This window comes from Tympanuchus pallidicinctus, unplaced genomic scaffold (genome assembly GCF_026119805.1).
Source record: "Tympanuchus pallidicinctus isolate F22 unplaced genomic scaffold, pur_lepc_1.0 scaffold1, whole genome shotgun sequence".
Classification (NCBI taxonomy): Eukaryota; Metazoa; Chordata; class Aves; order Galliformes; family Phasianidae; genus Tympanuchus; species Tympanuchus pallidicinctus.
Window position 1 is genome coordinate 65670602 of NW_026294618.1, and position 27787 is coordinate 65698388.

General features: G+C 34.1%; 1 protein-coding gene across 3 annotated transcripts in view; it reads left to right on the forward strand.

Moving 5' to 3' along the window:
- PACRG (parkin coregulated) overlaps positions 1 to 27787 on the forward strand; it is a 192210-nt gene that overhangs the window by 72148 nt on the left and 92275 nt on the right. For all 3 annotated transcript variants that reach the window (XM_052683864.1, XM_052683874.1, XM_052683852.1), the window contains exon 4: positions 26426 to 26597. In XM_052683864.1, coding sequence (XP_052539824.1) covers positions 26426 to 26597 — 172 coding nt within the window. The remainder of the gene's footprint in view (positions 1 to 26425; positions 26598 to 27787) is intronic.

Consider the following 27787-nt stretch of genomic DNA (forward strand, 5'->3'; position numbering starts at 1 on the left):
CAGACACCAGAATGTCAGAATATGCTTTGCTGTAAAGAAGGATTGTTATAAAATCCCAACATGAAAATTCAATACCAAATAAATATGTTGATTTGAGACATCAGTATCTCCTGGAGAAGCTGTCAACCCATGGCTTGCATGGGTACACTCTTTGCTGGGTAAAGAACTGGCTGGAGGGGTGGGCCTAGAGTGTGGTGGTGAATTGAGTTAAATCCAGATAGTGACTGGTCACAAGTGGTGCTCCCCAGGGATCTGTATTGGGGCCTGTCCTGTTTAATTTCTTTGCGATTGGGACAGGCTGGATGAGCTGAGGCCAGTGGGATGAAGTTCAGTAAGACCAACTGTCAGGTCCTGCACTTTGGCCACAGCAACCCCAGGCAGCATTACGGACTCAGGGCAATGGCATCCTGGCTTGCGTCAGAAATAGTGTTGCCAGCAGGAGCAGGGAAGCAGTTGCCCCTTGTATTGAGCCCTGGTGAGGCTGCACCTTAAGTACTGTGTTCAGTGTAGAGTCTCTCACATCAAGATAGACACGGAGGCCCTTCTTCAGAGAAGAAGCAAACAAAGCTGGTGAGTGGTCTTATTAAATGGAGTGGCTGAGAAGACTGGGATTGTTTCTCCTGGAAGAGGTGCAGGGGAGACCTTATTGCTTTCTCTCTACTTATTAAAAGGAGACTGTGACAAGGTGGGGGCCTTTTCTCCTGTGTAACTAGTAATAGGGCTAGAGGGCAAAGTTGCACCAGCAGAGATTCAGATTGAATATTAGGGAAAAAAATTCTTCTTCAGAAGAGTGAAAAAAATCTAAAAAGAAGTTCAAGGTCAAAATTACCTTCAGAATTTTATAAAGATTTCTATAGCAATAGGAAAAATATCTTCATTCAGAAACATTTGCTGCTAGCATTTATTCTTTTGTCACTTTTGTCACTTTTATAATTACTTTGTTACAAGACTTGGCTAAAAACAAAAATGTTTGAGTTTTCAACTTGATAGGCAGATAAGTTGAAGACCTTAGTTTCAGGTTTTCTGTAGAATGGTTCATGTGAAACAATCATCTGAACTGATGTAGGCATTCTTTATTTAAGAGTATAAAATTGATTTTTATTTTAAACTTTGATGTTTCACTAGGCAGTAAGGTAAGCTGTTAAAAGATTGAAAGATAAGGAGATACGGAGTGACAGCAATCTTCATATTATAAAAAAAACAAATGGTTTTGAATTCATTTGTATATGCCAACGTTCAGAAGTATTGCTACATTTTATTTAAAAAAGTATTGTGGGGAAAAAAAAAATTGCCTCAGGAAATTTTCTAGTACTAATTTAATTCACTTTATGAGAATAATGGAAAATATTTTATTCTTCCTACTACTGTTATGCAGTACCTGTAAGATATAATCACCCTCTTCTCCCTCCTCTTTGACTCCATCTACTTTTTCTTAAAAAAACAAAACAAAACAAAACAAAAACTGTTTAGAGGTTGAATTTTTTTCTTCATTCTGCTATTTTCAAACCTTGAATCAGTGCTTCACTTTTTCATCTTTCTATCAATTAAGACAATCAGTATTTGATGAAATGTGAATGTCTGTTACATATTAGACTTTTTAGTCCGGCTCAGGCTATCGAAGGTAGAAATGTGCCCATAAGCTAAAATTACTGCATTTGCTTCTTGTGCTGCGTTCCTTCATGCTGAAGAAACAAGAGTTTCATATGCTGACTTCAGTATAAGAATTAGTGTCCCTTCCCAAAAATACTTTAATGAGAAGATTGACACAGTAATCATTCAAAATCTCTGTTCTTCACATTCATTAAAATTACTCTGTGCTGCAGACTGCTTTTAGCACTGAGTAGAATTGAATTTATTTTCAATTTTTATTACTTCAGAGATATATTGGCACTGTTGAAAGCTAAGATTAATAAAGAACTACATAACCCGTAAATGAAAGATCCACAAAAATTTCCTGCTTTTATATTTTTCCTCCAGATGTCAAATTTTCAGTCAAATGTTTCTCAGTACATTTTAGCTTAAGATGAAAAGTTTATATTATATTTTTATTGTAATCATTAAGGTTTTAAATAAAGAAATACCCCATTAGTCATAATGACCACTATTTTTTTATGACAGTTATGGCAGTGATATCTCGTAGCTGATAACTATATTTTATTCTTTGCTATATTGTTCATTCTAAGTATGTAAATAATAAAAGAACTTTATGACCAGCTCTAGTATAGAATTATGGATAATACAAATTCTAATTCTAGTAATGTCATCTCACGAGACACTATTTTATAAGAAAGCTACGCTAGGAAAGCATTATTTTAGATATAGCAATAAGGACTTGCAGTCAGGAATACTAGTTCACAGCTGCCTGAATAACTTCAATTCTGATCATTTTCATCTACTTTCTTGGCACTAAATAAGTCAGGCTTCAGATACTTAAAAATAGAGTGGAAAAAACAATTATGCAGACAGATAGACAGACAATTTGAGTTTGACATTGTATGAAAATTTGAATCCAATACGTTTTTGAGATGTTGACATTTCAATCTAACGATTTTTCTAGAAGGAGATTGTTTTAATGTTTTCAAAATTGAATTCCCAGTTTGTTTTTTTTTTTTTTTGTTTTGTTTTAAGGAATAAAGTAAAACAAGTTGTTTAAAAAAAAAAAAAAATTAAATATCTGTATCAAGACTTGCTCCTGTGTCTTCAACAGCGTGATGCAAAGAGGGAGGATAAAAGTCTAATATAGCTTTATTTTGTCTTTGTACTTTCTATTCTGCAATACCCGCCTTGGTATCTCTTAATTCTTTGGTAGCAGCTTTAGCCCAGGCTTTGAAAGTACATATTCAGTTTATTTGGCAATCCACTGAAATATGTTTGTACGCTGCAAAAAAGAGAAAAGATATGATCATATTTAGTGATTTTGTAGCTTTGCTAAACTTTAAATTTTGCATCACGAAGAAAAGGTATTTTTCTAACATGAGCAATTTCCCTTGCTAAATATATTCAGTGTTGTTTTCTGTCTCTGTATGTCTGTCAGACAGCATTCTCTGTCAAGTGGTAACGAAAACGTGAAACGCACTGATCATCAGTGATCACTTCTGTAAGAGATCAGAGATATATTTCCCAAACAAGGTGTTCTTGCATAGATATATTTATGGAAAGTTGTAATACCTGAGTTTCAGTAATCAGTCTTTTAGAAGTGTCTCAACAGATCAATTCATACCCCCTTTATATAACTCAGTAGCAACTGCCTTCTTGAAGCTAATTTGGGAATTGTTATCGCACGGCACAAGTAAATCCTTGAGATGATCCTCTCTCTAACTATAGCTAAATATACATATCTGTAACTGCCACTGATATTTGTTTACTGATTAATTAATATATCTACATGTAGAAAAAAATTAAAACATTAAAACAATGTACATTTTAAAATGCTATTATCCACTACCTTATCTTTCAATGGTAGCACTTGTAGAACTTAAACTCAAATAATTAAATTGAAGTGATATTGAATAGAAAGATCTCAGACTTCAAACGATAGTCTCTTCATCTGAAGAAATGAGGAAAATAGTGGGAACTAAAGAATGTTGCAAGGTTTTCTGATGTCTGTAAACTGTCAGCATGTTTTAAATGTGCTAGTGCAATTCTGAGTTATGCGGAGTCTTTTTATGAGGAGAGAATAATTAGTAACACTGCACAAGGCAGTATTTCCTATCCTGTTCTCAGTCTCCTTCCAGAAGATATTATTTCTCACTGGATCCAGTACAGAGAAATCTACTGAAATTGGTGAAAGTATATGAAATCTATTTTAGGTGAAGGAAAAAAAAATAGGATTTTTTTAGACTAGAACATAAAAGATAAGAGATTTTTTGACACTGGTATATTACTCATTGCTCCCCATCGTTAATTTTCTTTACAAACCAAATATACTGCTTTTCTAAGTATTCTGATAAAACATAATGGCATGAGATTTTCCATCAAACTTGTTACAAGGTAGTTTTTATAAAGAACAATAGACATTAATATCTCCTTTTTGTAGCTTCTTATTTTATCACAATTAAAGCATCATCAAGGTCTGCTGTTCCACCTAAATCTTTAATATTGGAAAACTGTGGGCAGTTATCAGGACCTTTAAATTTTGAGTCATGTGTTGACTTCTCAGTGATTGACACTGTTACTTAACAATTCTTTCTCAATGCCCACCTGTAGCTGTTTCTTATTGCCTCACCTGTTATCCCACCAATGAATGCAAATTATTCAAGTTTAAACAGGAAGAGATGACTTTTAACTAAGATGTCATTGCATAAGCAACCTTTATTCTGTAGTGCATATTTCTGTATTATTCAGAAGTAAGCTAAACAACTGCATTAGGGTTGTAGAGTTGTTCTATGTTCTTTGGAAACTAAAGACGCTGTCTCATGATTCTGTGGGAAATTAATGCAATTTTTACTTATCCTAGGGAAAACTTGAAAATCAGTGATTTTGACATTACTTTTAAGAAGTAGAGCCGTACTTCGTACTTGGAGGGGAAAAAAAGTCTTTCTTTAAAGATATTTTAATTTCTATTTGTCATAATATTTTACCAGTTTGTTGATACAGGATGCTAGTTAGACCTCTGCTCTGTAAACTGATCAGCTTAAGACTTGTTTCCTCTAAAATGTCTCGTAGAATTTTCTTGCAGTTAGCAGCTGTGATTAACACAAAGTGATCCCCATTATACTATCAAAATGTTAATGCAGTATTCAGCTCTTTTGTATGTTCAAATACCAAGTATGTCTGTTCTTTAGCCATTCGTTTTTGTTACGTACTGATCTTTTGACTACATGTAAACCTTGATTTTAATGTGATGTTTCCTGCACATGTAAAATAGATAATAAAATAGCACACACACTGTCACTGAACTATTCTGATGTCGTTATGTTTGGGGAATTTTTGCTGATAGTTACTGTATTCAGAAGACAGACCTCCACTGCTCCTCTTCTAGTCAAGATCTTTTCTCACATATAAAGATTTCAAGCATGTTCTCATTTACTCTGGTTACTGTCTTGCCACAAAAGAAACAAACGAACACCTCACAGACTAAAAGTTAGCCTTAATCTAGATTGGTCTGTTGGGGGATCGTTTCTGTAGAATGACTAGACTTGTTCACTCATACTAAGTAGAAGAAACTTCATGTTTCTATCGATTTCTCACAATTGTTATTTATTCTGTTACTGCGGTGAATCACATGAACTTAAGCTGAAGTTTTCTTTTGAGCTAGTGAATAAGGTTTTGTGTTTGTTCCAGGGTATGTTCATATCCAAGGGACAGGATGTCTCAGGTGCGAAAGCAAGTAACTATGCACTCAGGGCAGCACTGAGGGTTACAAACTTTATTCCTGGCAAGCAAAAGCTCCCTAAGCAAGCGCAATATGACTTAGTAACTCTTGAGAGATGAATGAAATATGGAGCAGGAGGGGGAGATGTAACGTGTTGGCAGTGGGTTTGGTAGAAAGTGCCAGCACAAAAACTCTGCAGCATCCTTCCTCCTTCTATATTGTCTCTCAGGGTCTGGAGGGACTAGTATAATGCACTGGCCACACAGGCACAACGTCCAAGTAGAACACTTGCCTGCAAGTAAGCTTAGCTGCTTGCAAAACAAGATAAACTGGCAAGAATAAGTCTATCAAGCTCCCTACAAGACAAGATAAACAGCTATAGCTGCAAATACCACTTAGCTTAAAACTGTCATTCAGGCTGTAGTTCTAGTCATGTAGCCGTTCGGTTATTCTCTCCCAGAATCCTTTGTTCTAACTCAGGATCATTCTTCAGTCAGAACCTTTAGGTCCCTGGTATAGCATTATACAAGTTTGAGAAATACAAAAATATATATATTAAGTAATAATGGAAGACTTCATTGGGTTACTTGGGGAAAAAACTTTCTGTACAGAGCAAAGCTGACAAACTAAGGAATGGTACAAAATCTAAAAGAGTATTTTGGCTGTTTTTACTCAAAGGTTGTGTTTATTCAGCTTGAATTTACTGGAATCCTTTGATAAGTATATTCACATAACAGTGTTCTGTCATGTAAAATAGATACTGTACTATTTGTTTATGAATATTTTTATTGTATTCTTCTTGAATTGTATTTGAAAGATGATTGCATTCTACATAACATTTAGTCAGCCACATTTCTTGTTTGTTGTCTCCTCTGACTTGATTAAATTGATTAACTGAAATTAAAGGTTCTGTCCATTTTTGTAGATAGGAAGTGGACCTTTTAATGTAGTCTATCTTAATATTTTTGTTTCAAGAAAATGATATTTTACAAGAAAATATTAAATCTTGATTTCTTGAATATAGAGGAAGTCAACAATTAGAAAAGCTTTTGTGCACTTGCTTTTTAAGTCTTCACTCTGCGCTAAAGGTCTCGTTTTAATCTTTTTCCTAGAGAGTGTCTTATGGGATTTTTTGATTTTCTATGTTGGTTTTCTCCACAGATGTGAAACTATTCTGCCCAGAACAGTGCTCAGAAATGCTCTTACTTTCACAGTTTTACATACTACTTTTTAGAAAGAAGTAGCTTTAAACTAAATTTTGCTAAGATTTTGTCCAACCTATTACATCATTTTAAACTTCACTGTGAATTTTGGAGGGGAAAAAAAAAATTAAGCTCTACTGAATATAATACAAGCTGAGGAAAATTGCATGTGAAGTGAAAGCAGAAACATTCATTCTTTTTTATGAGTGGTATTTTTGGTCAGTGAGAAGGCCATGATGTAAAATTCTGAAGAGAAGAGAAAAGTGAAAAATAAGGGATTATAAATAAGAAATCCCAAAAAGAAGCTACACAATTCCAGTGAGATAATGCTCTTTTTTTGGAGTCATATTATATGCATTTTATTTTTATCTGTCACAAAACCTCAATACAAAATATTGATTCTTCTGTGAATAAGGAGGCGTGTTCCAAGTTTTGTTAATACTAATTAAAAGCAAACACTCGGTTTCTGTGTTTTTACTCCAAATGGCAGAGGGAGGAGGAAGCTGTGATTGGGTGATTATTATACCATGCCTTGAAAGCTTGATAAAAATCCTTTCCTTGTCCTCATCTTTTGTGCACTTTTCAGAAGAGAGGGGAAAAAAAAAAAAAAAATAGGGATGTATGTAAACAATTATATACTTAGGCACAAGGGCTTTTATGGCCTCTATTGTGTAATTGTCATCTTTTATATCTAGTATGGAATTTAGTGTGCTTATTAGGCAGAAATCACATTGCTCTTAGCTTACATAGAGATTTTATCCAGTAACATGCCTTTATTATTTCTCTCTGTATGAATGAAGTTTAAAAAAAAAAAATGTTTTATGTGTTCAGGTAAATGTAAAAGCTATTAAAAAATGTTAAAATGAAACTTGGCTTTTTAACTTGGCTTTTTATCTTAGGTTCTGAAGTGTTCTGCAACAAATACATAAGCGATTTCAGACTTCATAGCCTGAATTTGTGTTATTCAGAAACCTGTCAATGCAAATATATTTACAAAGTGGATGTGAGCATAAACAATTGCATTATATCATGTGAAAGAATTGGAAAGAGAAAGCTTAGTGCATGGTAATTTCCTAACAGTGCTTTCAAAATGTAATGTTTCATTGTGGAAATGTAAAATCATAGTTCACTTAGAAGGTTTTTAATTTCTGAATTCTATATTTAGATTGTCTCTATTCCCATGCTGTCTTGTAATGTTTGATAAAACAGACTCTGGTAGTAGAGGCAGTTTGTCAGTATATTTTCCACATTACAAGCTTAACCTATTGTGATGATCTGCAAAGGAGTATTTAACTGATCAGGCAGATTTGATTCCTTTGATTTATGCTATTAGAAAGCAGTTTTCATGACATGATTGCTTGATTCAGCTCTCACAACAGCTTGTGAGAGAAATAAAAGTTGTCAGAAAGATACTATTGGATGCTCAGGGATTGCTTTTGAAGTTACTTTGAGTTGACGACTAATGAGAAGCTTTTTTTTTTTTTTTTTGTAAGTTACACTTCAGCACTGATAGATGGTACGACTATTTTTTGTTTGCAAAATGATGGATTACATATGGCTTTGTTTATTGTCTGTAACAGAAAATCTATTTTACCTCCAGATAAGTATTTTCCTTTTTCTTTTTTCTGTTGTTGATTGTTGTTTGGTTTGGGGTTTTTTTTTTGGTGTCATTTTTTTGTTGTTGTTATTTGTTGTTCTGTTTTGCTTTGTGTTATTTTTTTTTTCTGGTAGTATCTTCCTTACTATGTGTTAGAGCTTCACAGAGATATTTTTTCACACTGAAGATGACAGGAAGTCTGATTCAAAGCTGATATGTTAGTGTGATTGCAGTGAATACATTTGGAATGTCAGGAAGAAATTTTTTTTTTTTTTCCCAAAGTGCTTAATACATTTTGTAAGAAAGACACTGTGGAGCTAGTAATATAATGTTTCTTTTGGTAGAGGTTGTTTGGGATGTGTTTCACTGAAGTTAAACAAAAAAGTGAGTTATTTTTGCTTCCAGATGTACTATTTTTTTTTCTTTCCCTCTTTTTTTTTTTTTTTTTTTTTTTTCCTTCTAAATAGAGTGGTTAAGATACTTTTGATAGTTGTGAAGTGGTGTAATGAAGTAACACTGCTGGAACTGAAGATGCTGTGACATTGGAAGAGCTATTTTTAAAGACTTAAAATTGTTCTGAGAATGCAGAGCAGATAAGGAAGTCAATAAAGCTGTAAATGATGAGAATATGGAATAATACAAAGAGCTCCACTCTCAATGTTCTTGTGCAGAAGCATTAGTTGTTCAAGAATTTTTTCTTCCTTTGCAAATGAGTAGAGGTGTTTACTAATGTGGTTTCAACCATTCAGAATTAAATTTAAAAACATAACCTAAACTTTATGTCTGAAACTTAGACACAACTTAATGACTAGTTCTGAGAAAGCCAGCCATATTCCTAATATCTAAATATTAGAAATCTTACTTTGGTCTCTCTAGGTATCGTCAAGAAGATATCTTTTGTTCTAATGATAATACCATGGGAGATAAAAATAGAAACATCAATCTTAACAGAATATTAAGTCTGAAATTTGATTACGATCACTTAAATCTCAATACGTTTAATTATTTTTAGTGTTCATTATTGTATTAGTATATTCATCTTGAATGCTTGTCTGGTGTGATCAGATGAAGTTGTTATAAGATTTAATTGATCTTGCTGATTTTCATATTATGAGAACAAGGCTGTGAGCACTGTAGCAGTCACTGAATGGTCTATCAAATATAATTTGGATTATTTAAATAATGAAAATGTTTAAACATTTGTTACTCTTCTTAAAATTAAGAGGATTTAGAGTAATTACCTGCTTAAAGCTTTGTTGGATTCCTGCAGAAATGAATAATGGTGTGGCTATAGAGGTGTTATTAACTATAACTGATACTTAAGAATGATGATGTGGTAGCCAATAAAAAGAATATTGTCATAAGTTTTGTATAGTGTTCCAGCCATATCTATTTTCCTGTTTTCAAGTTTAGTTTCCACAGTCCGTTTGACTGATATATATATATATATATAAATATATATATAAATCTTCATGAGATTCCATTTTCATTCTTATTTTGCTTTTTGAATTTATTTAACATTAAAAAAAAAAAAGGAAAAAAGTCTATATTAGACTGAATTTAACGTAGTTTAGAAACCTGTTGGAGCATGGTAACATTTAAGACTTCAGTTACACAGCAAAACAAATATTCTACCTCAGTGCTGATGTACTCTGCACAAATGCCTCAGCTTAGTCTAACATCATGATGTCACGTAAACCAGACTGAACCATGACATCCATATTAAAAATATTTGTGAAAGTGTTTGAAAAAGGAAAATGTAATTTTTTTTTTCTACACTGCATAGTACAGTTTAGTTGGTTAAACAGACATTGGCTTAATTTGAGTGGATTAAAGCCTGGTGTAGTGCAACCCCTTTGAAACTCAGTCCGTGGTATCCTTTTTGCTTTTGTTTTGTTTTCTCCAGAACAAACTGCAGAATTCCTAGTAAGACTGTTAGGGTTACCTGTGCTGCATGGCAAACATCACATGGCGGTGATCACTTATAAATCTGAAAAAGCATAAGGAATTTCTTGCATTTCTTTTCTCCTCTTACTATATAGTTCTAATTCATATGATCTGGGAGCCATGTAGGTGTTTTATTTTTACCTTATGTTCTGACTTCTATACTTGAGTCAATTGAGGAATAAGTGCGATTTCTCAACTTTCTTAAATATTTTACAATTTATTCGTTTGGTCAGTGTTAAGATAAAAGAACATTCCTAAATAATCTAGACTACACTAAACTCTGGAAAGCATCTTCGAAAAACTGTACTGAGAAAATGTATTAAGATGCATACATGGAATGTGTATCAATAATATAATTTATAGCTAGAGACATGACGTGTTGACTTCCTTGGTGTATTTGTTTCAAGGACAGTTCAAAAATTCAATGACCAGATCTCATTTTATCTAGTAAAAATTAAGTTGTAAAAACCTATTTGTTTCGAATTCTGTTTGCAAGAGGCTGAAAGATATACTTCATATTTCACGGGTAAATTGAATATAAAAGACAAAGAAGTGAGCTGACTTACCATGCTCTGTGGTACTATATTTTGTATCGTGTAATATTTCTGAGATAATAAAGTATAGGACTGGCAGCTATTTTAGTATTAGTTATTTTGTTTTAGTTTACTTCCCACAAATTTCTCTTCGGCTCATGTACTTTATTGCCTTCAAAGAAAATAACAAATTAGACAGATCAATCATTGCCATAGTCTACTGATGGTATTTATCTGAACCTCCATGTTAGTTTTTCCTTTCCAATAGCTTCCTCTAGCCTCATAAAAACTTCTTTAGTCAGTATTGTGCATGATTCAAGGACAGGACTGAAGGAACAGTAGCCTACTAAACAAAATTAGTGAAGAAGATCCCTGTTTTCTGTAGGCAGAAGTCTAATTTTGAGCTTAGAATGCAAGAATACATGTTTAATCTTTAAGACTTAACTGTTTTCCCAATGGTTTTTGCCAAGCAATTGATTAGGATAAATTTTTAAATGGTTCTATCAAAATTCAAAATACCATTATAATTATGGTATATTAGAACATTACAACAATACCTTCAATTTATCATCTGTCAATATCTGTGTGTTTTTATATTGGCAACTACTGAAAAAAAAAAAAAAAAAAAAAGGCAATATGCAATAATATCTATCTTCTAAAAATATGCATTTTAATGGAATTTTTTATATATAATTATTTACTTGCCTTCCTCTTTTGTGCACTGCTGTAGGAAGAAAAAGGGATGTGTTCAATGTGAAAAATTCTGGAATCTCTTTAAATATTTTGCATTCTTTGTTGCTTTAAATATCAAAATACAGAAATAAAATGCACTGATAATATAAAAAAGGTATCATGTTTCATAGTGGCGATTCTGATGTGCTTGTTAGTTACACAAAATAAGAATGTAAAATGGAATACCTTTTATTTTGTTCTTTCTAAATATATACATGACTTATGCTCATTATTATATAGCTGCATATCTTATTTTCCGTTATCAGATTTATTTAGACTTTTATTAACAAAAAATATTAAACCTTTAAAGCTATACAGTATCAGCATTTCAAAACATATACATCATGTTCTGAGTATACATTTTCATAACAAAATAGCATTGAATTAAAAAACAATTGCAATTGAATAATGTAAGATGTATTGTTTCAAATTGAGAGAGGGCCATATTCTGATATTTTAATATGTTGCCAGTTTAAATGGTTTTAAAGAGAAAATAATCCTTTAAGTTGCTGAGTAGGAAAAATACATTTTACTATGAGAAATGTTACTTGAACTTAAGCAAACAACCACTGAATCTTCCTGTATTACAGAAGCCCTTTTTTTTTTTTTTTTTTTTTTTTTTAAAACTTTAAAGGCAATTTGAGTATTACTTTTATAATACAACAAAATAAAACCCTAGGTGTTACAGTACATTGTAATATATTTCATCCAAGTTTTGTACAAAATAATCTGTCATTCCAGATACATTTATCATGGTTCCAGTCTGGTTCCATGATTTATATCTTACTGAAATGAACCATTTGTAAAACGTATGTTCTTGAAAGAGCAGATGAAGCTCTAATAAATTAAAAATCTATGTGAGGGACAGTTTGTGAATTCAAGTCTTGTTTGTTTGATCAACAGTTGGCTTCTCTGAAGGGCGATTTTTTCATACCTTTCTGGATTTGTGATGGGCACCAAATTCGGAAGGGCTTTATCTAATTAGCTTGTGTTCTCAGTCATGATAACACTCCTACTGTTTCCATTAGCTGAATAAAACTGTTTGGGCTTGCATATCATTTTGCATAGTTAATCCTAATGAGAATAGCTAGATAATCTCTGGTATTTACTAAAAAAAAAAGATAATAAATTCAATGTCACAAAGAAGCAAACAATTTCTGTATTTTTATTTTGAATTTTAAATCAACATATGATTTCAAGAGGGGAAAAAAAAAAAACAACAACAACTAATAGAGGTCATGAAGATATAATGACTAAAAGTCATCTGAAGACTTCTTCCCACCTGTGAAGTGCTATCTTTGGTGACACCATCAACGTAAGAGTTGTGTTCAGTGATTCATTTCACAGACATTCATGGCAGATGCCACAAGTGACTATAATCTCCTTCTAAAGCAAAGTTTATTTTTAACTTCATGACAGTAATATAGTCTAATCAACTCAAAATTCCTGAGTGATATACCTGCAACAAAAATTTTGTTCACATATTTTTGATTTATTACAGTATTTAAAAGCTTCTGAAGCAAACTTCTATGTTTTTTTTTTAAATTAGTTTGTGTTTTTCATGTCACTTCAATTTGTTTACTTCATGCCTACCTCCACAGTTATTCTAGTAAAGTGACGGGACTCGAGTATAGACACTGTTCAGTGAATAGTTAGCACAGTCTTGGCATAGTTTTGTCATTGTCGGAGGATTACTCCTGCCTTGTTCTGTTTATATGTGTTGATCTAGACCATGGAAACATTTTGATCACACTGTAGATTATAAATTCTGAAGAGCATTCACTTCTATTTGAGTTATGACTTTATTGGAATTGTATTGATTTTCACAAGAAGTGTCTTTAAACTTCTCTATGGCAGCCTGGTCTGTTTGTTCCCAAATAAAGCCTTGATATTTACCATCTTCTGCCTATTTTGTTCAACTCTTTCACTATTGAAAGAGGACAACACCATCACATCGTTTGGTATCAACCAGCAGATGGTGCAGTATTCCCTTCCATTTCTAAGGCTTTATCAATGTCTAAAATTTCTTCATTTAGTATTTCACTCGCCTATCCACAGCGAGTAGATATCTCTCTTATCTCTGAAGACCTTCTAGTGTCACTCATTGTCTCATTCCACCAGACCATGACTGAAAAGCATGAAATAAATTCAGAGTTATCTTCCAGGATTCTTGGAGTCTATGGAACAAAAGATTTCTGGTGGTTTACCCCTTCCTAGACAGTCCTCTGTTCCAATGCTTCTCTTGGCCTGTGCTCCTTATTAGACACGCAGACAATGAGAATACTTTGGTTTTCCTTTCTTAGTATTCTTCTTGATGTTAGTGAAGATTCATAAACTATGACCCTGCCTACTTCAGCTTGTTTCAGGAAGTTCTAATCGGTGAACTTTTTTGCTTGTAAAGTGCAACAGTTTCTGGTCTAGGTATACAGCTTTATTATTAACATTTTACATTATTTCCATTATTAACATTTTATTATCTTTCTTTCTGGACACTGGATGTTTATCTGGATATGTTCAGGCATTGCTTTTTCATGAGGAGGATAGTCATAATTATACATTGGAAGCTGAACCCATTGAGCCAGTGGAACAGATTCCCAAGTGTATGTACTGCAAAATATCTTGGAAATTTGGAGGTTATTTTTCAGGAGTTCTCAGCATAAAACAATCAGCAATGCAATACTTTGACAGCATATACCAGAGAACCTTCTTGCACTCTGAAAAACCCTCGGTCTTTGTTAGTCTTTGATCTTGAACATCGTCTAAGATTTAACTGAAGTTTCCATCTTTAAGAGATGTTAAACAGCATGGAACTGAATGTAGTTTTTTTGTCTATAGGGCAGCCACAGGACTGATCAGTTATTTTTTACCTAACCTTTTCTTCACATTACTGAAAATTAGGTTTTATAAAGCCTGTAATCTATTGCTGGTGAGTGAAGTATTCCAGATATTGTAGAGGTACAGGTATCATAAGATACTCAAGTTACTGGAGAAAATTTATTGCTCTTATGAAAAAGTATTTAAATACATTTCACTATATATAGTATTCTAACTAGTATTAAATATTACTATGATGCCTTTTTAATTGTATTTTAATAACGGGTCATATACTGATGAAAATTGAAACAGCTTCTTGAACTTAGTTGAAATGGACTGTTCAGTGGATGAAGAACTGGCTGCAGGATCAAGTCCGGAGAGTGGTGGTCAGTGGCTCAGTGTCTGGATGGAGATTGGTTTTGAGTGGTGTCTCCAAAGGAACGATGCTGGGGCCAACACTTAATGCCTTTATCAGGGACAGTGGCAGTAGGATCAAGTACATCAGCAAGTTTGCTGATGATGCCAAGCTGTGGAGTGCAGCTCAGAGGGAGGTGCAGAGGGATGGGTTGCCATGCAGAGGGATCTAGACAGGCTTGAGCAGTGGGCCCAGGTGAACCTCAGGAGGTTCAGTAAATCCAAATGCAAGATCTTGCACCTGGGATGAGGCGAGCTCCCACTACCACTACATTCTGGAGGACAAAAGGATTGAGAACAGCTCTGCTAAAAAAGATCTGTGTGGTACTGATGGATAGGAAGCTGGACGTAGGCAGCAATGTGCCCTTACAGTCCAGAAAGCCTGGGCTGCATCAAAAGAAGTATGGCCAGCAGCTCAAGGGAGATGATCCTACTCCTCTACTCTGCACTGGTAAGGTCTTACATGGAATACTGCATCCTGATATGGAGTCCTCATAAAGGAAAGATTTGGATGTGTTGGAGCACACCCAGAAGAGGATTACAAAAATGATCCAAAGGAAGGAACACCTTCCTTACAAAGACAGGCTCGTAAAGTTGGTGCTGTTCAGACTGGAGAATGCTCCAGGGAGATCCGATAGCAGCCTGTCAGTATCTAAAGGGGTGCTTTAAGGAAGAAGGGGAGATGCTCTTTAATAGGGACCATTGTGATAAGACAGGGGGAAATGGCTTCAACCTGAAAGAGGGGAGATTTAGAGTTGTGAGAATCCTTCTTTGTTTTTTGGCTCAAAGCTTGCTTCCTGAGGTATTTCTTGTGATAAGACTCTGAGTGATTTGTTTCGGAGGCAACTAATGGGTGCTAACCGTGTGACAATAGATACTGCTTTGGGAACATTTGAAAGCCCCTTCCGCCAGAGCTGCTTGCTCTGTAGAAGAGCAATGAGAGTGCTCAGGAGTGTTTACTGGCGGAAGATTTGGCCTGTGACTAAACAGCTCCAACTAGGTGTGGGAAAATTGGGGAACGATACCATCATGTTCTGTGAAAAACAGGATGCAGATAGGCATCCCTGCTCCCTCTTATCTGCTGGCAAGGCCCGGAAGATGGGAGCAAAGGAGGTTCCTGCTGAGATCCCAGAGCCGGAAGCTGCCAACGCAAGGAGAACTGACTCAACCACCTTGGGTTTGAGCTGTCACTCAAAGGAGAGCTGACACAGCCACTTTGGATTTGAGCTGTCACTCCAAGGACAGCTGACTCGGCCACTTTGAAACTATTGAAAAGGGGCCATCATCGCCGTCATCGTCATCAGTAGAACAACTCTGCCCGATGACCCACCACTACTGAGGATCAAAGATGGAACTACGAACCTCGCTGGATCCATGGTGGTGACTATGTCCCTCTTGCTGCTTATAAAGACTCCTTGCTTCTTCTATCTTTTCTATCACCTTCCTTCCCTTCCCTTCCCCATTACCCTAATCATAATAGCGTCCATCCTCCCCTTCCCCATTTCCCTGATTAAGATTTGTAATAAACTGGTCGGACCAACATTTGAACCGTTGCTTCTTAATCTCACACCAGGTATATAGGTAATTAAAAAACCTCCTCTCCCTCCTATAAATTGGAGCGAGACAAGAGTAGATATAAGAAAAATATCTTTTATGATAAAAGTAGTGAGGCACTGGGACCTGCTGAGTATGTCCTCTCCTTGGAGACATTCACTATTAGTCTGGACAGTGCTCTGAGCAATCTGATCTATCTATAGGTGTTCCTCTTGGGGAGTTGGACTAGGTGGCCCTTAAACATCTCTTCCAACTTAAATGATTTGTGCTTTATTCAGTTCCAGTCAAGAACTTTTATATAACTTTCCAATGCAAATGTGGCATTAATAGAACCAGAAAGAGTTACCAGAGGATGACCTGACCTTCTCTGGCTAACACCTTCCTCTTGGAATACTCACAGAGGAGAACGTGCAAGATAGGATTCATTTTGCTGGTAGAGCATGCAAAGAGCAAGACGCATAAGGGGAGCTCTGGACCTAGAGGGAGATAACTGTTTTCACTGTTCTCACTATCCTTTCAGATAAACCTAATTTCTGCATGAACTTAATGATTTTTTTCCCCTAAAGAAAAAAAAAAAAAAAAAAAGAAAAATATGTTTTTAGTTACCAACGTGATAGGGCCTTCACATTGAGAAATACAATTAGCAGAAACTGTAGCACTGAAAGTTGTAAAAATAATTTACAATTTTTACTTTTTTTGTCATGTATTCCACCTTTACTATGTACACTGATATATCATTTCATCAGTTTCAACTATTTGCAATGTTTCATTATTCCTATCATTCTAAGTAATGCTTTTATTTTAAAATTGTGGTAGTCTTTGATAATATACTAAGCAGCATCATTTCTACTAATCCCCTGGACACTCCTCCATTAACATTTTTGCTTCTTCTATTGTAACCAGCTTTTAATTCATGAAAGGACTTCATTTTGCCTCCTGTGGCTACTAAGTTAACTTAATAATCTCCTGAAAATGACTCTATTGAAAGCTTTTTGAAATCCTAATTTAATATCTACAGAGCCAGATATCCTTTATCTATTATTTTTACTCTTAAAACTATCCCTTAGATTGCTTTTAATAAGCTGAATCTCCAGAGTGCAGTCTACAGATTTCTGCTCTTTGTCTAGCAAGCCTGTTTTATTGGAGTAGGAGACATGTAAAACCTCTCCTTTAGTGTCATATAACAGCTTCTCAGTTCTTACTAAACTTATGAGACAACTAGTTAAGTCACTGGGTGCTCGTACATTTAGGATTCTGATTATAGTTGTTAGAGGTATTGATCCTTAAAAAAAAAGAAAACTGAAAAATAGGTTGTTCTCATTAAGAGAATTTTGCAAACGTCATGTAATTAGTGAGTTTGCATGATAAGAAATGATTGAATAGACTATGAATATTATGAATTTACTGAGAGGACTCCCTTCCTGTTCTGTATAACATTCCATGCTTACTGATAATGATGTCTAAAAAAAAAAATTTAGTTACATCTCTGGAGGTTAGCAAAAAGCGAGGGGAGAATTCTTCCAAACTTAATAGTATAATAAAATCTTAAAAAAAAAAATTGGAACAAATGTATGATAGGCATAGTTGTTTTTTTCTGGCAGTGCTCAGAAATCCCCCCATCACAATGTGTCTTTGAAGTTCATGAGCAAGTGGCTAGCTATTCTCCTCCTGTAGAAAGACTTCAGTAACCCCTTTACTGTGCTTACAATAAAGGAAAAATGGAAAAGGCTTAAATAAAAAATAGGTGAATCACAACTATAAACAGAAGCACGTTTCCAGCACACAAAATGTTCCATTTCTATTCAGGATTAACTTTGAAATTGCACAACTGTTCCGAAGTAAGATACTAATGTAGACTAAGCATGAAGCATTCGAGGAAATATCTCTTCTTTTTCTAATTAGGAGAATGAACAGAGTGTTCTATTTTATTCTATTTATTATAACTTTTTTGCTAACTTTCCCACCTCGAGATAAATGTCAAGAGTCAAAAGGCAATGGGAACCGTCTAACTGAAAACTCTTAACTTAAAAAAATTGTCATTCTAATTTCCCTTTGGGCCCTTCATTTTCCACATTTTTATTACATTTAAAAATATATATATACTGTGTATAAATATTCAAATAATAATGCATAGTAACAGATATTAAAAGTATTCACTGTTTCACTAAAGCTATACAACTATTGACTTTTTTCTGTGTACTTGTCTGAAACTTATTATGAAATTGAATATATTCTGCATTATATTGTTTGAAGATTTCCAGATATTTTATGGTATGCCTTAATCACTAAATCAAAATAAATCTTCAGACAGTTGTTTTTAATTTTGGCCGCAGACATTTTTTTTCCCTGTGCCTTTATCCCAGCGTTCCTACTTTTCTCAATTTTTTCCTGGTTTTGTATTATTTACATTAAAGCTGAAAAATTTCAAGTTAATTTAACAGATAGCTTTTCATTAATAATTGGGGTAGAAGAAGATTAGTACCAACGGGTTCAAAAACAACTGCTTGGTCACTGTCTTTCTGAATGTATAATAAAATCAGTTGACATCCTTTCGTGATTTGACTGCATAATTCACTCTTTACAAATAGCGTTATCTTTCATCTCATTAAAACAGTAGCAAAAATTATTTCAGTATTTTTTCCAAAAATTTAAACAAGTTCATTGCTGACATGCTGCACTGTATATGTTTTGTTGAGCAGGTTCCTTCAGTATGGTTTAAACTGAACTACATATTGCAAAAGTAATCAGTGAAGATCGATATGTCTGCCTCCAAAGGGTAGCCAGAATTCTTTATGCTTTCTTATTCTACCTTCAACTTCTGCCTTGAAAATAGAGTAATCATACTGTGTTGTCTTCCTTGTTTTCCTTTTTAGAAATCTGTACATTGTTGTCTGGTTAAGCACCTACAAAACTGAAAGTTTCTTCTTCACAATAGTACCTTCTATAGCGATGGGGCAGAATCTGTCCTCTGCTCCTTGCTGGTTCCTGAGTGCAGCTGTGGTGGATTTCAGTGGTCCTTGATGAGGGTGCGAATTAATCTCTTTAGGGAGCTATGGACCTCAGAGCAGTCATTCCCTGGCATTCACCTCAAAGTAGGTGTACATAGTACAAAAAAAATATTGTTTGATAGCTGTAAACGCAAATTATCTCTTCACATCATGTAATGCTTATGTTATGCAATTGCAGATAAAAGTGATTAGGGCTTTCTTAGTCTGAAGTTTCAAATTTACTGTGCTTGTGGATGTTAATAATTCGTGTAAGGAAAACAATGGAACAATTGGGTGTGTTTAACAAGGTTTCAGCAAGTCTTTGAACAGTAAAAAGAATGTAAATAGAACAGCATTCTTTCTGAAGTAGTGGAAATACTTTTGTCAGCCACTGAGGTTATTCTGTGGTCCATAATTTGCTTCACACAAAAAATTATTGAGTACCTTCTACTTCTGTCTGTTGTGCTTACTGAGCACTATTCTCAGGGTGCATTCATCTTCTATTCATAGTGTTTCTTAATAGTTAAAAGAAATCAATCCTGTGAGCATAATCTATAGCTATTTGCTGTGCTAAAATAGAATATTTGGCATACTTTTCTAGAAACCAATTGACTTAGATAATCTAAAGCAATTAGAGAACAAATAGATTAAAATTTTAAAAAACGTTTATTTTCCCTGTTTTTTTGTGTGTGTGTTTCTTCCAGTTTGCAGTGTTCATATTATCTGTTTGTTCCTGTTACTTCCAGTACAGAACATGTGAATAAAATCTGGTTGTTTTATATTAGGACAAATTGGTCATAATAACAGACACAATCTTACAAGTGCCTCGTATAGTAATAGTAATGCTTTCCCATCTATTATCTAACTATCTGGTAAATGCCCTTTTCACATCTACATCATGTTGGTGGCTTATAATTAATTAGGTTGCTCAAGTTTTTCTTTTATTACTATAGCATACTGATGGACTCCTCCATTGGTAGCAGTAATCCTTATAGCATGACATGCAGTGTTAAAAGTGACAAAAGTAAGACCTGTATCTCGTAAACTTGTATTTTTGGTCATCCTGATTTGTCTGTATGGATACTACTGTCCTCTTTGATATTGGTAAATCATGCCTTTTCTTTTGTGTAAATGTATGCTTATAAAATCTAGATCCAGACAGAAGAATTAAAAAAAAAAAAAAAAATGTAGATTCAAGAATAGAACCCACACTCTTTAGAAGTCTATTGAGATTATATCTATCTATCTATCTATCTATCTATCTATCTATATATATATATATATAGATTAGCTTCTGTATGGCATAGCTCACATTCACTGACGTAGCTAACAAAACATTTATTAAAATGTAATTGCTAGCTTGCATTTATAGGTGAGATTGCAGGATGATTATTTTTACTCTCTCACTAAATGGGAAGGCCTTTATACAGATGTATGTCTTCCTTCTTGCCCTTATTTCTCCCCCACTCATTGATCCTCTGTTTATTTATTGAACAACATGATTTTTTTTTTTTTTTTTTTTTTTTAACTATTAGTTGTCCTTCTCACTAACACTGGTATGATTAGGTTGTCATCTTCTAGTGTGGAAACCAAAAGTAAAATATTGCCATGCAGCAGTTGTCCTGAATATAATATCTGTGGAGTATGTCTGCTACAATGACATAAACTTGATTATTTTCTGTAATGTTACAGAGGTCATCATAATATCCAGTTCTAGCTTATAGTGCTTGTAAAAGGTTACGAATAGACTGCTTTTGCCATATTGCCAAATGTTTGCGATTGGATGACTTCTGTTTCAGTTATTTTCCTCTTTCATATTTATCAAACCTGAGCCAAAGTAGATAAATTTTATTTTGAGCGTCTCTCCAGAATTTGCAAAGAATTAGATGGCGGTCTCAGTTGAGAGGAAACTGAGGGAGAAAGTCAAACAAGAAATTAGTCTGTGGAGATAGTTGTATTACTTCACTTTTGAGGTGTATGTTCAGGTAGAACCGTAGAATCGCCAATGTTGGAGAACACCTCCAAGATCATCATCACCTACCGCCAATATTTCTTCACTAAACCATATACTTTATTATCATATCTAAATGTTTATTGAACATCTCTAGGGACAGTGACTCAGCCACCTCCCTGGGCAACACATTCCATGGCCTGACCACTTCTAGGAATTATTTTTTTTTTCTAACCTCAAGCTCCCCTGGCCCAACTTGAAGCCATTCCCACTTATCCTATCACTAGTTATGCAGGAGAGGAGGCCGACCCCCACCTCACCACAGTCTCCTTTCAATAAAGAGAGAGAAAATAGATCTCCTCTGGGCCTCTTTTTCTCTAGACAAAACAATCCTGGTTCCCTCAGCTGCTCCTCATCAGAATTGTGTTCCAAATGCTTCACCAGCTTTGTTGCCCTTCTATGGACATGCTCCAGGGCCTCAATATCTTTTTTGTAGTGTGGGCCCCAAAACTGAATGCATTATTCTTTGTGTCCCTTGCTAGAACTCAGTACAGCGGCGCACTGTTGGTGTTCAGCCTAGCATCGACAAACACCCTAGGTCCATTTCTTCCATGCAGTCTTCCAGCTACTCTGCCCCAAGCCTACAGTGCAGACCTGACACTTGGTCTTGGTGGACTTCATCCTATTGTCCTTAGCTCAGGTATCCAGCCCTTTTAAGTAACGAAAAGCTGCTATCAGGTCCCCTCATAGCCTCCTCTCCTCAGGCTAAAGAGCCCCAGCTTTCAGCCTGTCCTTGCAGGAGAGGTGTTCCAACTCTGTTACTAAAGAGTATCATTCCCAACACTAAGCCCTGGAGGACACCAATCTCCATCCAAGATACATACCTTATTGTATTGGAGAATGTAAACTGTAGGTCTCTCATTTTTATAGGTAGAATATAGGTAATAATTTATGCTAAAGTTCTTTCAAGAGAGAATTTTTATATTACTATCCTATGTAGTGTATACTGAAAGGTGAAATTCAGCAAACTGAATCTTTTTATTGGTAAACCTTTAAGGACTAAATGCAACAGTAGGATTGAGTTTTGAAATATAAGCACCATAAGTAAAGTTACCATACTAAAAACACCATCTAATCAGGTCTAGAAAATATTAATAAGCGTTTGATGTTCTATAGAGAAGACTACAGACTTCAGACTAATTATGGATTAACATGACAAATGTTAACCCATGTATGACAAATATACTAAAAGAGCAGATATACTAAAGGGAACAAATATACTAAAGGGAATAAACCACAAACTGTGAAATGCACAAGCTTCGTCTTGATTACAGGTAGAGAATGTTTGAAGACAAAAAAAAAAAGAACTTTGAACTAAAGTGGAAGGAAAGCTTTTTTTCCTAAAATCAGAAAGAACTTCAAAACAGAATATTCAAGAATATTTCTGCTTTTCTCTTTCTACCAAGCTAGGAAATGGAGATGAAATAGTTAGAATTTTTCAACTGAAGGTGGTATGGAATGGAAAAAAAATCTTAAAGGAAACAATTATTTTATCAGAGAATCCATGTAAAATCTTTACTATGTTTACAAAAGTTCCTTTTTCTCCTTATCAAACAAAAAATTGCAGTTTCTTCTTATATACTTAATGTTTTAAATAAAGGAATTAAATGAATTTATAAGTAGTCTGATACAATGTTTTTGGGATATCAAATTCAGTTTTTGGATAATTGTATCAAAAACTTATAGTATTATGTGGATAATAATAAGATGGAAAATACACTGTTTCTATATGTTAAATGCTATCTCCTAAAACTCAGATTGCTTTAAATTTGTTTGTTTAAGGAAGGTCAGTAATAAGCTAGTTGTCAAACTTCTATACCTTAAGTTTTCTCAGCTATCTTGCTTTCTCCATTTATCAGGCAGATTAGCCAGGGAACTTGTTTTTTTGTTTGTTTGTTTTTTTTTTTTACTATTTACAGACTAAACTTGGGCTTCTCATTATCCCAGCAGACTTGCCTCTCATTTTTAGCTACTTCATAGGAAAGGCTTTCTTGCAGAAAAAAATAATTCTGTAAAAGTGATACTGCCTTTCCATAGTGATACTTTCCTTCCAAAAATGATACTTTCCTTCCATCTTGTGCTTCGGTGAATTATACACATTGATAAAAGAAGTGTGAACTGTATATTGTTTATTTTATTTTTGACATAGGTAGCTCAGAAATGCCACAAAACAGAAAATTTTACTGATGCTTACACAGTGGTCTTCTTTGTCTGATCATATTTTATAGTAACTTAGGGATTTTTTTATTTGACCTAATTACTGAAAATTCAGGTTCTTGGTTCAATTTACCGCTACATGAAAGTTCATTAATAATTATTTTGAGTTCATATTTGCAGCATTATTGTTAGATGTGAACAAGTTTTGCCAAGAATTTAGTCTTTCATCAGCACTTTTTGTGTATGGATTTGAACAACAGGATTTGTGGGCGTAAGCAGAAAAATCGCATTTTTCTCTGAACAGTTGTATAATAGCCACTTTTAAAGGCTAAACAGTAAACACAGAAGAAAAGGGTTTCACACCATGGAATGTAAGACAAAATATTTCCGGGATCCATATTGTGGGAGTTATTATAGAGCACAAAACGCAAGTAAAAATATGCTGTATGCTTGGACAGCTGTATGCTTGGACAACTTCAAGAATTGAGATAGAAATCAGAGTTCTTTTCAGAGACATACCACTGATCCAAAGCTGTCCACTGATGGCTTTGGAAACTAATTGAGAAGAGTACCCACAAGTGCTTTGTTATCTAGTGCTTGTAATACCAGTATATTGTGGAGATATTGTTTCAACAGCAAGTTTAGTATAATGAAAAAAAATATTTTTTTTTAACCAGAAATTGTATTGTCCTCAAAGTCAATGTATCACTTTTATGTTTATGTAATGTACTGTAAGTCAGTGCTAAGGTTACATTGTTTAATGAGTAGATATTATCACTGGGAAGACAAATTGAAGAAGCTTTTGAACGCATAAGCTTTCTTCATGTCTGGATCATAAAAGTCAGATTTTAAGGGCAAAGAATAGCTGAGTGAAGTTGCTCAGACTATCAGAAAATCTTTGAGAAAAAAAGATTGCTGGTACATGCAGAGAAGATGAGATGTTAAGAGAGAGAAGGAGAAAAAATAAGAAGGATTCTATTTTATATGTTTTGATCAGAATAGTTGCAGATCCTTATACTTGACAAAGTTGTGTACTTCCCTGGAAATTGTAATTTTGAAAGAGTTGTCTAAAGTCCATGTAAGGAATGCATTTTAAAAAAGAAAACAAATGAAATGGAGTTATATTCTGACAAAGGTGGTTTTCTTTTGGGGAAAAAAAAAAAAAAAAAAAAAAAAAAAAAACTCACAAAAACACAAAAAAAACCCACAACTTTAAAAAATACATATATCTCACTTTCACATCTAAAGCTTTGCCCAGGTACAAGTACTTGTAGATTTTGTTCTAAATTTTCTGAAAGCCGAACTTCCAGTAATGAGATTGTAATCAAATAACTGTGTAAACTACAAATTAGAAGTTAGAAAGAAAAACACTGAAGGACAGAGGACAAGAAAAAATGTCTTCTTCTTGCTCTTCCTTTTTCATCAATATTTTTTTGACTAGCTGGACATTTCTCACTTGACGAAAACTTGTCTCTGTAGTTAGGAATTTGGCTTCTGAATTGGGCTTGTAAACAGAAGTCTGCAGTAGCTATTTTACTAGCTCACAAGCCTGATCCATAACATGCTGAGTGTCAAAAACTATAAATACAGATAATGTAAATATCTTCTGAATTTTATTTTTTTGGTTGCTTTGAAATTAAAAAAAAAAAAAATGGCAATCATATACAATGTTATAGATACACTGCTAGGAAATGTGGATTTTATTTTTTCCTTCCTCCGTAAGGCTCACAACTAGAAATTGATTTTGTTTGTTTGTAGGTAGTTATAATGCAGTAATTCTTTTTAGACTCATTAGAGATCAACATTCTCATATGTGAGGGTATTGAAGTATGTAATTGGCTCTACATCTGCCAATAGTGAGATATTCAGAGCAAATATAAAGGACTTACTTTCAAATACTTTTTCCATTTTAATTTTCATTTATCATAAGTAGATCAGTTGTAACGTGAAAGACTGAAGTGGTCTAGTCAGTAGCTATGATGTGCAAGGTCAGGTCTGCTTAGAGTCAGGCTGGGTGGAAAATGAATGACAGTGGCCAATGCATGTCTGGTATTTGCTTGACTTCCATGATTCAAGTGAGAATGTTATTGGCCCTAAATCAAGGGATGAGTATTGGTTTGCTTAACTTGAGAAATTTTTTCATAGGATGTTTTGAGCTTCAGCATACTCTGTGATAAAGTTTGTTAGATGTGAAGGAGGAAGTGCTTACCAAATTCCAAAATACCATCTCACTGGAAAAATAGTGTAGCAGTTAGGCAGTGTTTTAAAGAAGAGGTTACCTAAAGAGATGGATTAGTCTCTCAGTAGTTCTGATGATCTTAAGCTTTTCAGAGGAAATGCTTGGCTGTTGAAAGCCTCTTAGCTATATTCAGAGCTCTAATAAACTGAAAGCAAACAAATTCTTTTTCTCACTGGCTATCATAAATGTATGTAACATCAGGATAATGATGAGTAGAGAAAAGAAAAGGTGGGTGCAAAATCCCTCACTTTCTAGTTTAGTATTGGAGGGAGATTCCTATTAGAAATAGGTACTTAGTTTCACTATGATTTTTCAATGAAATTTTCTTAGAATTCTGTTCCTGAAATGAGTAACAAATAAAATTAGGTCAATATTCTAGGAAGTTGGGTATTCTATACAAATACTGATACTTGTACAATGCTGGATATGTTTTTGGTTACAGGATTCTTTTTCTTATTTGTTCTTTTGAATGTCCAAGTGAGCATATAGTGATCAGATTTTTCTGAAGCAAACCGAATGTTATGCTTGAAATAACAGCATTGATTCCTGTGGGTGACTTACAGAGTAAGGTATATAAGCAAAAATGTAAGGATCTGGTACTGAAAAATCAGGAAGCTTTCAAATTTCAGATGCTTGAAATGTTAGTTTCATCTAAACAACTGAGTTGAGTGGCAGCTGTTCAGAAAGTATATGTGAGCATACTAATTTTCTTTCTGATCCTTACATCAAATATTTTTTGGTATTTCAGTATCTTGTGATATATCTTGCTGGAGACTTAATGATACTCAATGATACTCTTCAGTGATATAAAATCAATTATTATTTTCTAAATGTACTTATTAGATGGCACTAATTATCTGTCAACCTGATAATATTGTATTTGTTTTGTAAAATTGTATTTGACTATTTATTTTATATTTTCAGGTAGAAATTGAGAAGCTGGACTACCATTATTATCTGCCTTTGTTTTTTGATGGACTTTGTGAAATGACATTTCCATATGAGTTTTTTGCTCGTCAAGGAATCCATGACATGCTGGAACATGGTGAAAACAAGATTCTTCCTGTCATTCCTCAGCTCATTATCCCAATAAAAAGTAGGTGAAGATGTGGGAGTTAAAAAAAACTAAAATTGCATTTATATGGCATAGATTTTTGACAAGTTGCTAATTAAGCAACAAAACATGACAGGCCGTAAATTTCATGTAGATTACTGCAAACTTGAGTAATTCATAAGGTGTAAGGCCAGAAGGTTTATGCCTTCAATCACATGGTAGATGCAGCTCTCCAGAAAAATAGCCTGTCTGTTGAGTCTTTTTCTTATTACAGAATGATTCATTGTCTTTCGAAATGTGAAGGGACATTTTCTTACCTGATTTTTATGCATTTATTATGTAAGTCTGTTGCTGTATAAAGCAGTTCATCTGAAATGATAGGAGAAATCATCAAATCAAAATTACAGAATTATCTACTCTAACATTTTTTGTAGAAACAAACATTATGTAATCTGAGATGGAATACCACTAAGACTAAAACTTAATTTTTTGAAACATCTGTTTTTTCACATGTACTGTTTTGTCCTTCCTGGTTCTTTAGATCTATACCTTCACTAGATTATATTTTGAACCAATATCCTTCTCTAGTTTGATAATATGATTCTCAAGTCTATGTGTTATACATATGCTAGTAAACCAGACAGTGTCATGCTGTCTTCTCAGTGTGGGAACATGACAGAATTGTTTTATTAGAAATGGGGTTTCAGCCCATGCTAATTTGCCCTCTCCTGAAAAATTCTTGGATACAGAAGCATTACCACTAGGCAGTTTTGATGCAACAACTTCTTTTCTTTTCTTTTCTTCTTCTTCTTTTTTGTTTTAAATTGAGAAAGAGAGTATGAGAGTTGATTAGGTAAACTAATGTTAATCTGTGCCAGCTGACTTCCATTTATTTTTCCAGGTGTAAACTATATAATCGTAGCACTAAAAAGCCATGTTGATATACATGATTTTTATTTTATGATTGATCAGTAATGATATCATTGCTGTCCTTTGCCCTATTTCTGTAGATGATTCAGCATCCATGCTAATGCAGAATAAAACAGCCAATCTCTTTGTGTTACAGAATGAATTGTCAAGCAGAATTTTAGAAAAGGGGAAAAGGAATATAGTTTGGCTTTTGATAATACTGATGTGTTAATACTGGAAAGATCAGAATTGTTTTGTTTTATTCATTAGCTTTGTTCTCCTTTTAAAAGATCAATTAGTGATGTCACTGTATCTTCCTGTAG